Source organism: Myotis lucifugus, unplaced genomic scaffold, assembly GCF_000147115.1.
Source record: "Myotis lucifugus unplaced genomic scaffold, Myoluc2.0 scaffold_101, whole genome shotgun sequence".
NCBI classification, from domain to species: Eukaryota; Metazoa; Chordata; class Mammalia; order Chiroptera; family Vespertilionidae; genus Myotis; species Myotis lucifugus.
Genome location: NW_005871149.1, coordinates 3,557,531 through 3,571,931, shown reverse-complemented (window position 1 = coordinate 3,571,931; position 14,401 = coordinate 3,557,531). Strand labels below are relative to the sequence as shown.

Sequence of the window (14,401 nt, the reverse complement as noted above, 5' to 3'; positions counted from 1 at the left end):
GGACTCAAAGGCTATGGTCTAAAAACCTATGGATCAGGTTTTTATCCTTTGGGATATGAAGACCAGCACAGAGCCTGTTAAAGAGCAGGTGCTTAACAAATCTTTTCATGATGTTAAACTTTAGGCATTTTCTTCTTCCAGTGAAAAGAAATTAAACTGAATTGGCTATTTAGAAAAATGGGCTTACAAGTTTTTGGTAGGAAAGGTCAAAGAAGACACTCACAGTTCCTTTTAAGGACATCTTTAAAATCGATGGTGTAGGAGACCCACTGACGTGTCAGGAAAGTTTCAGTGAAACCCCAGATGCTGATATTCATGGACCTTGCTCCAGGTTCCGAAGCCAGGCCGGTAAAGTAGATGGGCTCCCTGGTGAACGTATAGGTTTGCCAGCACTGACCTTCGTCTGTGGAGAACCTGAAACCCCAATTAGAGAAAGATCACAACAGAGGATCAATATGTATGGGACTATCAGGAAACCACTCTGCTGTTAGGTCCAAATCAGAGAAGAACCCTCATGTTTAGGTGATAGCTTAGTTAACAGGGTAAGAAAAGGGATTCATTCAGAGCGTATGGAAGAAAATGCCTTTACAAAATTTCCTTCCAAGGAAAGAGAAAGTAGTGACCCATGTAAGAATGGGCTTCCAAATCAACAAACAGAAATGATCTATTATGAGCCTTTACTTAAGGAGTCATTCCCCATCCAGAATGTTCAGACACTTCCACAATAATCTTGTGGAGAGAAAGAAGTGGCAAAAAGTGTTAACTTGAGGAAGTCAGAGGAAAAAGCAAGCCATTTAATCTGAGTTGCTCTAAATGCAATCCCTTTAAAAACCTTCCCTACGGTTCTGCAGAATGCACACATTTAAATCAGGGCCTGCAACTTCCCCCCAGTGAACTGGAATACTTCCCACAGTTGCCCTTCATGCAGAAAGTGTGGGTGGAACGGAGCTCATGCATACTTAATCACATTGATAGGACGGCTGCTGTGCTCAATGGCCACGATGATGCCTCCGGAATCCAGGATGGTGTAGAAGTGGGGTCCTTCCAGCATCTTCGTCCAGGAGTAACCCCCATCATCTGAGATGTACACGTCCGGGATCATGACTGAGATGGCATCTCCCACGCTACCTGCAACACAATCCATCGTCTCCTCAGCACAGAGCAGCAATGAACAGACAGGACTTACTGCCAAGAGGCTAATTTTGAGTAAATTTCTTCTGATTACTTCCCATCATGCCTCTTGTGATAGAAAAAAGGCCACTGAAAATTTGGGAAAGGGGAAAGTCATGTTACTCTCTTTGATGGGAGTCTGTGAAATAACCCTAAGTACCATTATCATGCAAGAAATCCTCCAGAGGATGGTAAAAGCCATGTTCGGTGGTTTTCTTATAGGTGAATGAAGTCTGAGTGTCAGTGTGCTCAGCTACTTCTTCCCGAGGAGGGGAGGGGAGGCTCCTTACCATGTGCGATGACTATGCCCACAGCATTTGGCTCTGAGAGGGGGGCCATTGGAACGTTTAGTTTTTGGGAGATGCTGTAGGAAGCGTGAATATGAAGGCTGCACTGTGAAAAGAAATCAAAACTTAGATTAAAACCAAAGGCGGAATTTTTTACTCATTCACAGAGCCTTCTAATAACTCTAACCCAGACCTCAGTGGGATACTCTTTTTTAAAAATTATGGTAAAATACACATACCATAACAATTACCACTTTAACCATCTTTAAGTGTGCAGTTCAATAGTGTAAGTACATTCACACTATTGTGCAACCATCACCACCATCCTTCTCTAGAACTTTTTAATCTTGCAAAACTACTAACTCCCCGTTCCACACAAATAAACCTGATGAATGCCTGACACATTACAGATACTGTACAGGACGTGGTGGTGATTGGAAATAAGACCTAGTTCTGTGTGTGTGTGTGTGTGTGTGTGTGTGTTTTAATCCTCATCCAAAGATATGTTTAGAGAAGGAGGAGGAGGGGCAGAGAGGGAGAAAGGAGAGAAAGAGAGAGAAACATCAATCTGTTGCCTCCCATACACACCCCAACCGGGGATATAACCCACAACCTAGGTATGTGACCTGACTGGACCAGAAATCGAACCCACAACCTTTTGGTGTACAGGATGATGCTCCAACCAACTAAGCCACCTCGCCAGGATCCAGCCTTGTCTTTAAGAAATACTTCTTGTCCTAGATGGTTGGGGGGGGAGGACACTTATGTAATACCCTTTGTAATACTTTTAGCGGAAAAAAAAAAAAAAAAGAAATACTTCTCGTCCTAGATGGTTTGGCTCAGTGGATAGAGCGTTGGCCTGCAGACTGAAGGGTCCCAGGTTCGATTCCAGTCAAAGGCACATGCCTGGGTTGTGGGCTCGATCCCCAGTAGGGGGCATGCAGGAGGCAGCCAATCAGTGATTCTCTTTCATCATTGATGTTTCTATCTCTCTCTCCCTCTCCCTTCCTCTCTGAAATTAGTAAAAACATATTTTAAAAAAGAGAAATATTTCTCTAAAACTAGTTGAGGTACAACGCAGAGCAAAAGTTACTGCTTTAAAAGAGGTTCAAATTGGTTAAAATGTTAATTTTATGTCATGTATATTTTACTACAAAAAAAAGAGGTTCAGGCAAACTATTAATAAAACAAAGAGGAATGGTTGATTCTAACTGAAGATGGGCAGTGAGGATGGTTAGGATTTCACAAGTTCTAATGAATCGGGGCGGGGGAGACAGGCCAGCTTTCCCAGGAACAACGAGGGCAAGGCCACAGGGGCAGGGGCACATGTGGGGGTTGAGGAGCAGCAGAGGATGATAACAAGGGGTGTGTCAGTGATGAAATGGGAAGTGACATCGAAAAGGCAGAAGACAGTCTGCCAGAGGAGGAGAGGTCCTTCAGTCACCAGGTGGAAGCCTTTATTCACAGGCAAAGGGGAGCCAGGAAATGTTAAGGAGGGAGGGGCATGGGAGCGGGAAGAGAGCCAGGCAAGCAGAGGCCACTGGAGGCCCGCCCCTCCTGGGGCACGCAGGGGGGTGGGGAAAAGGGAGCAGAAGGGAAAGACTCCACAGTACTGCTGAGTAGAAGGGAGAGAGCATTGTGGGTGGGGAAGGTACACTTAATCTCACACTGTGAGGCTCTGAAAACAAAACAGAAAACCCAGCCTAGAAGAGTAGAGTGCATGTTAGCCACAGGTATTGAGGAGAGCTTAGAACTACCCAAACTGTCATTTTTGAAAGAAAACTCTTAGTGCTCCCCTAAGCACCTTTCAGATTCTGAAAGAGCCAGGCACAAAGCTTGTTTCTCTTTTCTTTTTCTCTTGCCTGTCAAGACCTGTCACTCTCAGAATCTGGGATTTCCTGAGCAACACCTTTGTATTCCTAGTTCTAGGTCTCTCCTAGGGGTCACCACCTGCACCCCCCAGTTATGTGGCACCCAGGCAGAGGGGAAGACAAGGCCAAGTTCTCTTCTCTTGTTAATGGCCAGCACGGCTTTGCCCTGCTCAGGAACGGCTGGCCTGTGGCTTTTGCAGAATTCCTAATGTCTCAGAGCTGCCGTGCTGACTCCTAACTAATCCCCGACCCATATGTCCATTCTGTTTCCATTCAGCAGTTTTGCAAAACACAAATTGTTAGCCCTCAGTTTTGTTTTTCTTTAGAAGACAATCCATAGTATCTGGGCCTTTCTTCGCAGTCCCTAGTTCCTACATTCTAAGTTAACTTCATTACTCTCATTTTCAAGCTTTCCACCTTTACCTGTAACCTAATCAAGTACTAAACTTCACTATTCAAAGAACTGGCACAATAAGAGCAGAACAGAGTGGCTGCTCTGCTCCAAATACATATGACAATTGGAGTAAAACAAACCTCATTCTTATTTTTTGCCGTAGCATCACATTCACTGTTCTCGGGCTTCCTCAGGTGCTTCCACCTTCCTCCTTGGTCAAAAGTGATCATAGTCTGGATAGAATTATCTGAATGGGAAGAGAATGATGTTAAGCCCTATACACTGGAAGAACCCTAATAAGTTCTGTTTCTCCAACCAACTGAGCCATACCGGCCAGGGCTTAATAAATATTGTTGTGTGCCCACTATGTGAAACAAAACTGAAAAAAACAACAAACAAAAAACCACACACACAAAAATACCACATCTTTGTGAAACTACATTCTAGTAGGCTGAGACAGACAAACAGTAGACGTGGTAAACAGGTAAATTCATAGTATGTTAGAAAATGGAAAAATCTGCATAGTTAGAGGGGGACTGACAGTGTGTGTGTGTGAATGGGGGAGGGCAGACTGAAATTTAGAAGAGGATAGTCAATGGCAGGTCTCATTCAGAAAGTAAATATGAGCAGACTGGAGGGAAGAGATGTCAGCCCTGCAGATATTTGGAAAACAGAGAACAGTCCATGCACATCTCCAAACCACAAGCATGTGAACCTGGTGGATTTAGGGGGATTGGCAGAGAACTGAGAGCTAGAGTGACTACAGTAGAGGGAGAGGGAGAGAAGAGGGAGAAGTGAGGTCAGGGAGGAAATAGGGGGCCAAGATCACTTGGCCTTGTGGACCATTGCAAGGTCTTTACAAAAACAAACAGCCCACCTCCTATAAAAGAATATGTAAATAAACAAAACCTTCAGAGACTCCCTGGGTGGTCAGCTCTGTGCTCTAGACTAGAGTAATGTGTGTGTTTGCATAAGTAAGCTTTAATAAAGGTGAGCACTGCAAAGCACTGAGCAGAACGCAAGAAGCCTGGCTGGCTACTGCTGTGCCCCCTCTCTTTCTTAGTTCTATTTATCATAACTCACTTAAAAGTATAGCCAGAATTGACACAGGTAGGCTGATGGCTAAGGTAAGCAATCTTTCTGGGGGACAGGGCCATCAGTCTCCCCAGAGGCCTCTACTCTCACCATGTTCAGCTGAAGGACAGCTGTGCCAAGCAAGACTCACCTTCAGAGAGCACACTTGTTATGTAGACCCCACGGAGGGAGGTCACATTGGTGAAGTCCGTCTCACCACCTGTGGTGGTGTAGAGATGTCGGTCCAAAGACTTGGAATAGACAATACCTCGATCGTCAGAGGTAAAGATGGTGCCAAACCCAGTATCTGAAATAGGCAAACAAACAAAAACACTATGTCTTGGGAGGGAACAGCGAGGGAACAAAAGTCTAACCATACACATGAGTGAATTATTGCACATTAGCCAACCATCTCTCTTCATGATATAGACACAGACCAGAGATCCAATCAAGGTTTGATATTCAAGATCTTTTTTATTTTATTTTGATACTCCAGATCTTTGATCCTCATGTCCATCTTTAATTCTAGTATCCCTGTTACTTAGTGCTTGGAATATGGCAGGTTCTGAGTTTGTTGAATGAGTTAATCAGATGCTACAGAAAAGCTCTTCCAAGATGTATTTTGGTGGCAGAGGCACTGTATTTAGATTCATAGCTTACACTTCTGTTAATCTTAACCTCTGGAGCAATGCTTCTCAAACTGCCTATGATGAAAGATCAACTTTTAAATTTCCACTATGTCACAAACCAATGCTTTTGTAAAATAGCATAAAAATTTATCACTAGAACAATGAAATATAACCATCAACTCTTTTATCATTAGATTAAACACATCTAAAATTACTTTGTCAAATAGCTATAAGAGCTTCTAAATTCTGCTCTCACTTTCTCTACTTATTTGGTAACAGAGTTTGCAAATTAGTACCCATCCTCTGAGCATTCTTTGAGCAGCATTGTTGTAGACCCTTGGATATGCACACAAACGAGACAATGTCAAAACAAGTGGCCCTTTTTAACAGAGGTTACACTTTCTAAGACAAAATACTCAAGTAGGGCACTAATAAATTCCTAGGGGTAAGAGAAAAAGCTACTAAAAGTAGGGCTTGCAGCTTTGATCTCTATAAATTCAAGAGTGGGCCTCTGAAACGCTCTTACCTCCAGGCTCATCTACGTGCATGAACACCATGTCATCACTGGCTGCTAGAATAGAGTAGAACTGCTCCTGCCCCACAGAGGGCAGCTGGGCCATGCTCCACGTGTCCCCTTGATCAGTTGACACATGAATCCTTCTTGTTGTATCCTGGAACAAATGCCAACATATATCTTTTTAATTTTCTTCCAAGGTACCATGTGCAGGGACATACTAGGTACATTATTAATAATTACAAGTATCATTATCCATTTCCTCACTGGGTATAACTGATATAAATGAAAGGTCCCAGTACCAACTACCTAGCAATTTCCAACCTCTAGCAAAGTTCCAGGCAATGTGACAATCCGTTTTATTGTAGCAAAACTATCCTGGCTTCTTCATTCTAGTGGGGCCTGTAAGCTATTATCCTCCCAACCTCTGACCTAGTTCCTTCATCGGAGCCAAGGATGTCATGGTACCATCCCTGACTTGGCTTTACAGCCATTCATATATGCGTGCTCAGATCATTCTTAAGTGAGGATTGCTGCATAAAGATTTGGTCTCTTTGACACAGTGTTGGTATAATCCAAAGAAGTAGATAACAAAGGGTCTAGAAAATGGAGACGAAAGCCATGCTTGGGTGATCACAAGGAAGTCAATATGTGACATCTCTTTATGGAAGTCTCTCAGAACAGCGATAAGGAGGGGAATGTGCACCGGCTGGGAAGAGGCCAAGGAGTGTCAGAAATTAATAAAAGGAATCTGATCAGGGCTTTAGCTGTTAAAAGGAGTCTGTTAAGGATGTAATTAACACATACTTCCTCATAAATAGTTTAAAATAGCTACTAGATACAACTAGCTAGGGCATGAGACTGACTTCCAGGGCCTCCTTATGTTAAATACTCTTTAAAGTTCAGTGACACGTACAGTTATGTATTTTTCTAAAACTTATACACTTAGATGTTCACTTTGAATCTTACTCTCATTGTTACAGGTAGAAGTTAAAGTTCAAAAACACACAGTGGAATTTTAGTTTTGTATAATTGTAGTACAGTATACGAGGCTATGTCTGGAATCAGTCTGATTTCCACCAGGGTTCCACCTCAGGGTGACTCCAGGCAAGTTACTCAGTTTGCTCACATAGAAATTGAAGTAACAGTATTAGCTTAAAGGGTTGTTGGGAGGATAATTACAAAACTGCTCGAGGGAGTTACTGTAGTTACTGTCTGCTTAGCCATCTCCAATTCTCTCTGAACCCCCTCTAACCAGTTTTTTCACCTGAGCACTGCGATGAAACGGCTTTAGTCAAGCTCACCAACAACCTCCATTTTGCCAGCTCCAGTGGCTAATTCCCAGCACTCACCTAATTCAACATCTCAGCTAAGTTTAGCACAGCTGACCACTTCGTCCTTCCTGAAACACCTTTTTCACGTGGCTTTCACAATCTCGCATTGTCCTATTCGCCCTGCCTCACTGGTCCCTCCCTCCCAGTCTTCTTTGCTGGGCTCTCCATCTCCTTCCAACCTTTCAGTGGTGGGTGCTTCAGGGCGTGCTCAGTCCTCCCACTCTGCTCTATGTACTCATCCTCCAGAAGATATCATCTAATCACATGGCTCTAAACACATATAATTTGGGGAGATACCCAAATACTAACATGACATTTCCACTTAGATATCTAACAGGCATCTCACATCCAAAACTGAATTCTTTTTTTTTCTTTTAAATATATTTTATTGATTTTTTACAGAGAGGAAGGGAGAGAGATAGAGAGTTAGAAACATCGATGAGAGAGAAACATCGATCAGCCGCCTCCTGCACATCTCCCACTGGGGATGTGCCCGCAACCCAGGTACATGCCCTTGACTGGAACCGAACCCGGGACCCTTGAGTCCGCAGGCCGACGCTCTATCCACTGAGCCAAACCGGTTTCGGCCAAAACTGAATTCTTGATCTTCCTCCCCCAAACATGCTTCAGTCTTTGCCATTTTAGTAAATGGTACCACCATTCAGTCAGTTGCTCGGGCCAAAGACTCTAAAGTTATCTTTAGTTTCTCTCATTCTCTCACAATCCACATTAATCCATCAGCAAATCCTATTGGCAATACATTGAAAAACACACCCACCATCTCACCACTTGCCCCCTCTCCCCCCTTACACTACTCTAATGGCCTCCCAGCTGCTCTGGCTCTGCCGTTCCTGCCCCGGCAGACGACTCTGCGCATACTTCTTCTGTCAAGAAGTCAGATTACACCACACCCTGCTCACAACCCGTTCCCAGCTTCCCAACACAACAAGAATAAAAGCCAAGGTCTTAATCACCACTTATAAAGGCCCTGTATGATCTGGCCGCTGGCTCCTCCTCTTTGGACTGCCCTTGTCACTTTTCTTCGATATGTCAGGCATGCTCCAGCCTGAGGTCTGTGCACGTCCTGTTCCCTGAGCCTAGATGTCCACATAGCTATGCTCTCACCCCAGTCAGGTCTCAGAGAGCACGTCCAAACCACCCCACCTAAAACAGCCCTGCTCCAATTCCTGTCACTTTCTATTTCCTTATGCTGCTTTAGATTTCTTCGTAGCTTTAATCCTGACCTGATATTACATCATATTTATAAGTTTAGTGTCTATCTCCCCTACTTAACTATAAGCTCTGTGAACAGGACATTTATCTGTTTTGTTCACTGTTATGTACTCAATGAATGTCACCTATTTCTATTATTATTACTGAAACAAATGGATTGCATATATCCATGTCCGAGTAAAGCCCAAACACTGCGTCTACATATCCCAAAACAGACACCAGAATTCGTGTGGTGGTGACAGGCTGAAGTGCCAGGATAGCCCAGAAGAGTCAATCAGTCTCTAAAAGAATCGCCCGCAAATCTTAGAGTGATATCAAATACCAGTGGCCTGGTGCACATATTCATGCACATTTATAGGAAATTAATTAGAAGAAATATTTTAATATCGCTATTCGCCCTTTCTCTATAATAGAAGTGTCAGAGATGAAAGAAAATTAGTAAAATGTATATGAAAATAATATATAAATTGATTAATAAACAATAACATGATACAACAACAAAGACATGATATAAAGACAACATTGATAAAAACAATGACTGATAAATTGATTAAACTTATTCTAATATCTCCCTGTATACCACATTAAGAGTAAAAACACTTACAGAGTGCTTGACTAATATCCCTTGTGATGAAGTATTTACAATACAACTTTAACGTCACACATTCTTCAAACATGAGAGAAAGTAACATATAACTGACCATGTCTGAAAACGGGTTCAGGTAGGAATATTCCTACTCTGTCTAGAGTTTGTCCTTGTGATTTATTAATAATCATCGCAAATGCTGGCATCACGGGAAACTGTCTTCAAATTAATTTAAATGGGAGGCCAGTGTCATATGGGAACAGTTGTGCCAATAGTTAGTCTTCAGACATATTCTGTCAACGCCACCGCTTTCTTTCAGCTTCAGAATGTCAACAAAAACAACCAAATTCACAATCGACAATGACAGATAGAAACGCACGTGTATGATCGGCACCAGTGAGAGTTTTACATGTATTGCACATGCTCGAGTCAACATTTATAAATTGCCAGTGTGCGTCATATGTACCGGCTGCTCAGTATGGTTGGTCACTTAGCCTTTTATATATATAGATTGCAAAAAGTCCAAGGAGTAAAAGGGATCTATAGGAGGCATATTTACAGAAACGTTAGAATCCAAAGAGACGCGGCAAACACTCACCTTGTCAGCCATCACAGAGGCAAAAAGGAAACGTCCCCCAAGACCAAATGAGTAGATTTTCACACCAATGGTTTTGAAGCTTTTTCCCAAATCTGAAGTCCTCCATAATTCCAGTGCCCCAAGGTCAGCTTCTTAAACAAGATGAAGTAGTAATTAAAATGTCACTTCCTAGTGAGCCTCTAGTTCAGACAGCTGTTTTAGAATTGTTCTGAATTTTATAGCTACAGGATTTCTAATCCTATGGATGTTAATCAAATGAGGATATAAATTGATGTGGCATTAGACACAGGGAATTCACATGTGGGTTTTATGTTTATACATGTGAGGTTATACCTTGGACAGATAGAGTTTAGTTAATTCCAATACAATGTTGCATAAAAAATCACAGCCACAGCCCTGGCTGGTTTGGCTCAGTGGATGGAGTGTCGGCCTGCGGACTGAAGGGTCCCGGGTTCGATTCTGGTCAAGGGCACATGCCTGGGTGGTGGGCTTGGTCCCCAGTGGGAGACATGCAGGGGGCAGCCAATCAGTGATTCTCTCTCATCATTGATGTTTCTATCTCTCTTTCCCTCTCCCTTCCTCTCTGAAATCAATATATATTTTAAAAAAAATCACAGCCACAGCATCCTATTTACTTTCTTCATGACATAATTTGAAATTATCTTATTCTATTTTAAGTTGTTTGAGTTTTGGTTTTCTTGTTGGTCATCTATCTCTTCATCCCTACTTGAATTTAACATGAGAGTAGCCTTGGGTCTCTTATTCTCTTCATCCTTAGATAGTGTTTAGCATACTACTACAGGTGCTCAAATGAATAAATGAATGAATTTGTTGAATGAATAAATAAAAAATTACGCTTTCTGCTTTAAAACTGTGCCACTGATTGGAAAGCCACTGGCTTCCACTGATAAACACTATCCATGCTCTTTCGCAGAAATCACCAGGCATTTCGATCTGTTACTGTTTGTAGCTTAATGTTTACTTTATGTAAATACACTGCTGAAATTAAGTATAGCATCTCTGTGTACAGCCTGCAGTTTTATCTGATCTAGGCACAGTATAGTAATTAGGTTGTACTTTCAAGATTTTAAAAAATAATTAACAGCTATATTAGCTATTAAAATTATAGAAGAATGGAAGGAACTTTGATATTTCTACCTCTTATGACCCAGAATATTCTATCACGAATGGATGGGACACTCTTCTGGGACTAAAATATACTTACTGCAGGAGCCATTCACATGGGTAGTAAAGAAGATGGTGTTTTCTGATCCCCTGCAATGAGGCAAAGACAGGGAAAAGACATGGTTCCAGGTGTTAACGCAATGTCAACCTTTGTCACAAAGCTCCAAGCAAGTCTAGTAAGCCTCCTCCATAGGTACTAGTGAAAGCAGCAACTCTGGACTCTGACACCTCACTATTAGGGTTCCCCAGAGCATGGCTCCAGGCATCTGCCACAGTCCTCTGAACTTCTCTTCCAGCTTGTCTAACTGGTCTACCTACACTCTCCAGATCTGCCTCTAGCATTTGCTCTTACTGCTTTCTCCCGAAAATGCTTTTCTCTTGTGTAACCACATCATACCCCTGCAATTGCCAGTCTGTAGCTTACAATCTAGCTCTTCCGTGAAGCTTTCCCTGTCACTCCAGCTAGAGGCTTCTTTGCTGCAAACTTCTAGAGCAGGGGTTCTCAACCAGGGGTGATTTTGCTCCCCAAGGGACATTTCTGGTTGTCACTTCCGGAGAAAGAGAAGTTATTACTAGTATATAGTGGGTAGAGGCCAGAGATGCTGCTAAACATCCTACAAGGCCCAGGACGCCTCCACAACAAAGAACAGTCCGGTCCAAAATGTCCTTAGTGCTGAGATGGAGAGGCTCTGCTGGAAAGCGCGTGCATTCCTCAGCCTCCCACTTAGCTACGCTAATCACTGATGTGTGCCTTATCTCTTCCACTACACTGTTGGGCAGGTACTAAGTTTTATGTTTTGTTGTTCCCCCTCAGAACCTAGCTTAATGCTTTGCATGAGCTAAATAATTTAGTTCTTTCATCTCAAACAGACAACTGGGTCAGAGGTTGAATTATTTAAACTTTAACTTGGAAAGGGAGTTTATAGGGAACTCGATTCAGACCCATACTACTTATAGATTAGCCCTGGCAAAGGGGCTGGCTCTGCGCATGTTCTTTCAGAACTTCAGTTGTCAGCTCCTAGAGATCAAAGATCTAAAAGGTGAGTAAACAGTTATCAGCAACCCAGTTAGCTTATACTTAGACACTAATCAAAGAAACGAGTTACAAAAGTAAAAAATCTTGTATAGAATATAAAATAAAATACCATTTTAAGCCCTAGCCAGTTTGCCTCAGTGGATAGAGCATCAGCCTGCGGACTAGAAGGTTCTGGGTTCGATTCTGGGCAAGGGCACATGCCTGGGTTGTGAGCTCAATCCCCAGTAGGGGATGTGCAGGAGGCAGCCGATCAATGATTCTCTCTCATCATTGATGTTTCTCTCTCCCCGTCTCCCTTCCTCTCTGAAATCAATAAAAGTCTATTTTTAAAAAATGCCATTTTAAAATAACTCTTTAGTTTTAAAGATGACCTTTCTGTTTGTTTCTTTTAGCTTTATTGAAGTATAATTTACAAATGAAATTGTAAGATATTTAAAGTGTACCTTGTGGTGATATGTACATAAAGACCAGTTTTAGTGATCAAAATTCCTATAGTTTTGATTACATCCTACAGTGAAACAATTTGTTAACTTAGTTACTTTAAAGACTACTTCCTTCCATAAAAGACCATGTAAGTAACAAACCCATAAAATGAAAGCAGCTATGGCATGGGTACCAGAGTGGTGCTACAAAAACCTCACCTAACCAGCATTTTCCAGAAAAGCAACATTTTTTAGTATTTTAGTGAATTTTGGTAGATATATTTGCCAATGTCTATATCACAAATGTTCCTGACTCCCTAAATAGAGGACATTAAGTATGAAACTCTCCCTTGGGATTGTGGGTCACTGAGCATCACCCCTATGAAACTAGAACATGGTGTGCCCGTTAGAAGTTACTGCGGTGTATGCGCTCTGGATCTGGCACTGAATAATTTCATCCTGTTATGTTCTGTCTTTGCTCTGCAGTTCTCCTGGTGTGCGCTTGTTGTCAGTACTCATGTACCCACCTCTGGCAATAATTTGCTATTAACTAGGAAACAGATGAACAAATTTGCTGAAATTAGCCAAAGAGAAAGAACAAAGAGGCTCTAAGCAAGGGTCTGAGCCTAATCAAGAATTTCAGAGGTATAAAGGCTCTTAATTCTTGTCCAGACATCTCCCAAATCCTCAAACAAATCTCTGTTCATAGACAGAAGGGAAAAACTAAACCCCAGAGAGGTTAAGCCACTGACTAGCAGCAGAGACGGTTAGGACTTGACTCCCTGGTCAGAGCCCCCTACAGCCCCTTTAAGCAGGCACCTGAGGGGGTCCCCGAGAAAAGTGAATGAGTTTTGGTGCATGGACGGTGTGACTGGCGTTGCAAAGGGACCATTCCTCATAACTGAAATGAGTCTCTAGATGAAGGGGTGTCAGTCTGGGGAGGGGGGAGGGGCAGAGAAGTACCTAAGTCCCCAAATCAAAGCTGTATTTTATGCTATTCCAACTGAAGTCACTATTTATGGAGAATAAACCTCTTATCAGCAGCAGCTACCCAGTTGTGAGCCTTGTTTTCCACTTTATGTTGTAACGTTTAGTGAGGCTACGTCGTCTTTCCTGGCAGACTGAGAAGCTCCCCCAGGTCGAGGCCTGTGTCATACCCCCTCTCGTATCCCTTGTGGCACCCTGAAGAGTATTTGGCACATAGTAAGTGCTCAACATTTAGTCATGTGACTTTTGGCAGCGCTGTCAGGAACGGTTTAGGGCTCTGCACAGATGGAGTCTTCTGTTACTCACCATTTGGCCAAACATACTGCTTTGTGGATTTCTTCCCATTTTCCCCCAAAATTCTTGGACACCCACAGGCCATTCTGAAAGATTATAAATGACTTATCAAAATTCCAGCTTTATCCTGTGCAGCTGCTTGTATGACCTTTAATAATTCACATCTAATCATCTGGGACAGTAAACATACACTGACGTTCCATCTGAGCTGCCTGAGCTCCAGAGACACATGGTTTACAGGGGCCCCGTCGAAGGCTGGGAGGTTCCAAGTAACAAATGCTTAAGAAGTGCCTACTATGTGCCAGGCACTGTTCCAGACGTTGCACTGGGGATGCAAAGACGAGTAAGACACACTCCCTGCTCTCAAGGAGCTCACAGTTAACTAGAGGCCCAGATAAGAAGATGTGATACGATGGGTCAGTGTTATGGAAGCATGGTCTCTCGGGGAAGAGTAGGGAAAAGAAGAACGTTGCATCAAAGACGGTTTGTGAAGGAGACAGTTGAACTGGGTCTTAAATGATGAGCAGTGTAACCAAAAAAAGGCAAATGGGGAGAGGAGATGTTAGGACTAGCAAAGGCAGGGAGGCGATAAGCATGGTGGTGTGTGCGGAAGCACAGTTCCCAGTGAGGGGAGGAACAACTAACGCAGGAAAGAGGGAGGAGGAACCCTCGGATGACAGTGGGAAAGGTGGACTGCAGAATGTCCAAACCAGAAGCAGGAAAAGCAGTGCATAACGCGCCACATCTCACTCATGAAGAGTTAGTGAGGCACTGCCCCATGGCTGTG

General features: G+C 42.8%; 1 protein-coding gene across 3 annotated transcripts in view; it reads right to left on the bottom strand.

The window, feature by feature from the left end:
- The window catches only part of SORT1 (sortilin 1), a 38,979-nt gene that overhangs the window by 11,295 nt on the left and 13,283 nt on the right, over positions 1–14,401 (bottom strand). For 2 of the 3 annotated variants that reach the window (XM_006092590.3, XM_023757088.1), the window contains 9 exons: positions 13,627–13,700; positions 10,916–10,965; positions 9,691–9,821; positions 5,952–6,096; positions 4,948–5,103; positions 3,863–3,969; positions 1,461–1,563; positions 960–1,128; positions 224–414 (listed from right to left, as the gene is read on the bottom strand). In XM_006092590.3, coding sequence (XP_006092652.1) covers positions 224–414; positions 960–1,128; positions 1,461–1,563; positions 3,863–3,969; positions 4,948–5,103; positions 5,952–6,096; positions 9,691–9,821; positions 10,916–10,965; positions 13,627–13,700 — 1,126 coding nt within the window. The remainder of the gene's footprint in view (positions 1–223; positions 415–959; positions 1,129–1,460; positions 1,564–3,862; positions 3,970–4,947; positions 5,104–5,951; positions 6,097–9,690; positions 9,822–10,915; positions 10,966–13,626; positions 13,701–14,401) is intronic. The other variant, XM_023757087.1, reaches the window with a different exon arrangement.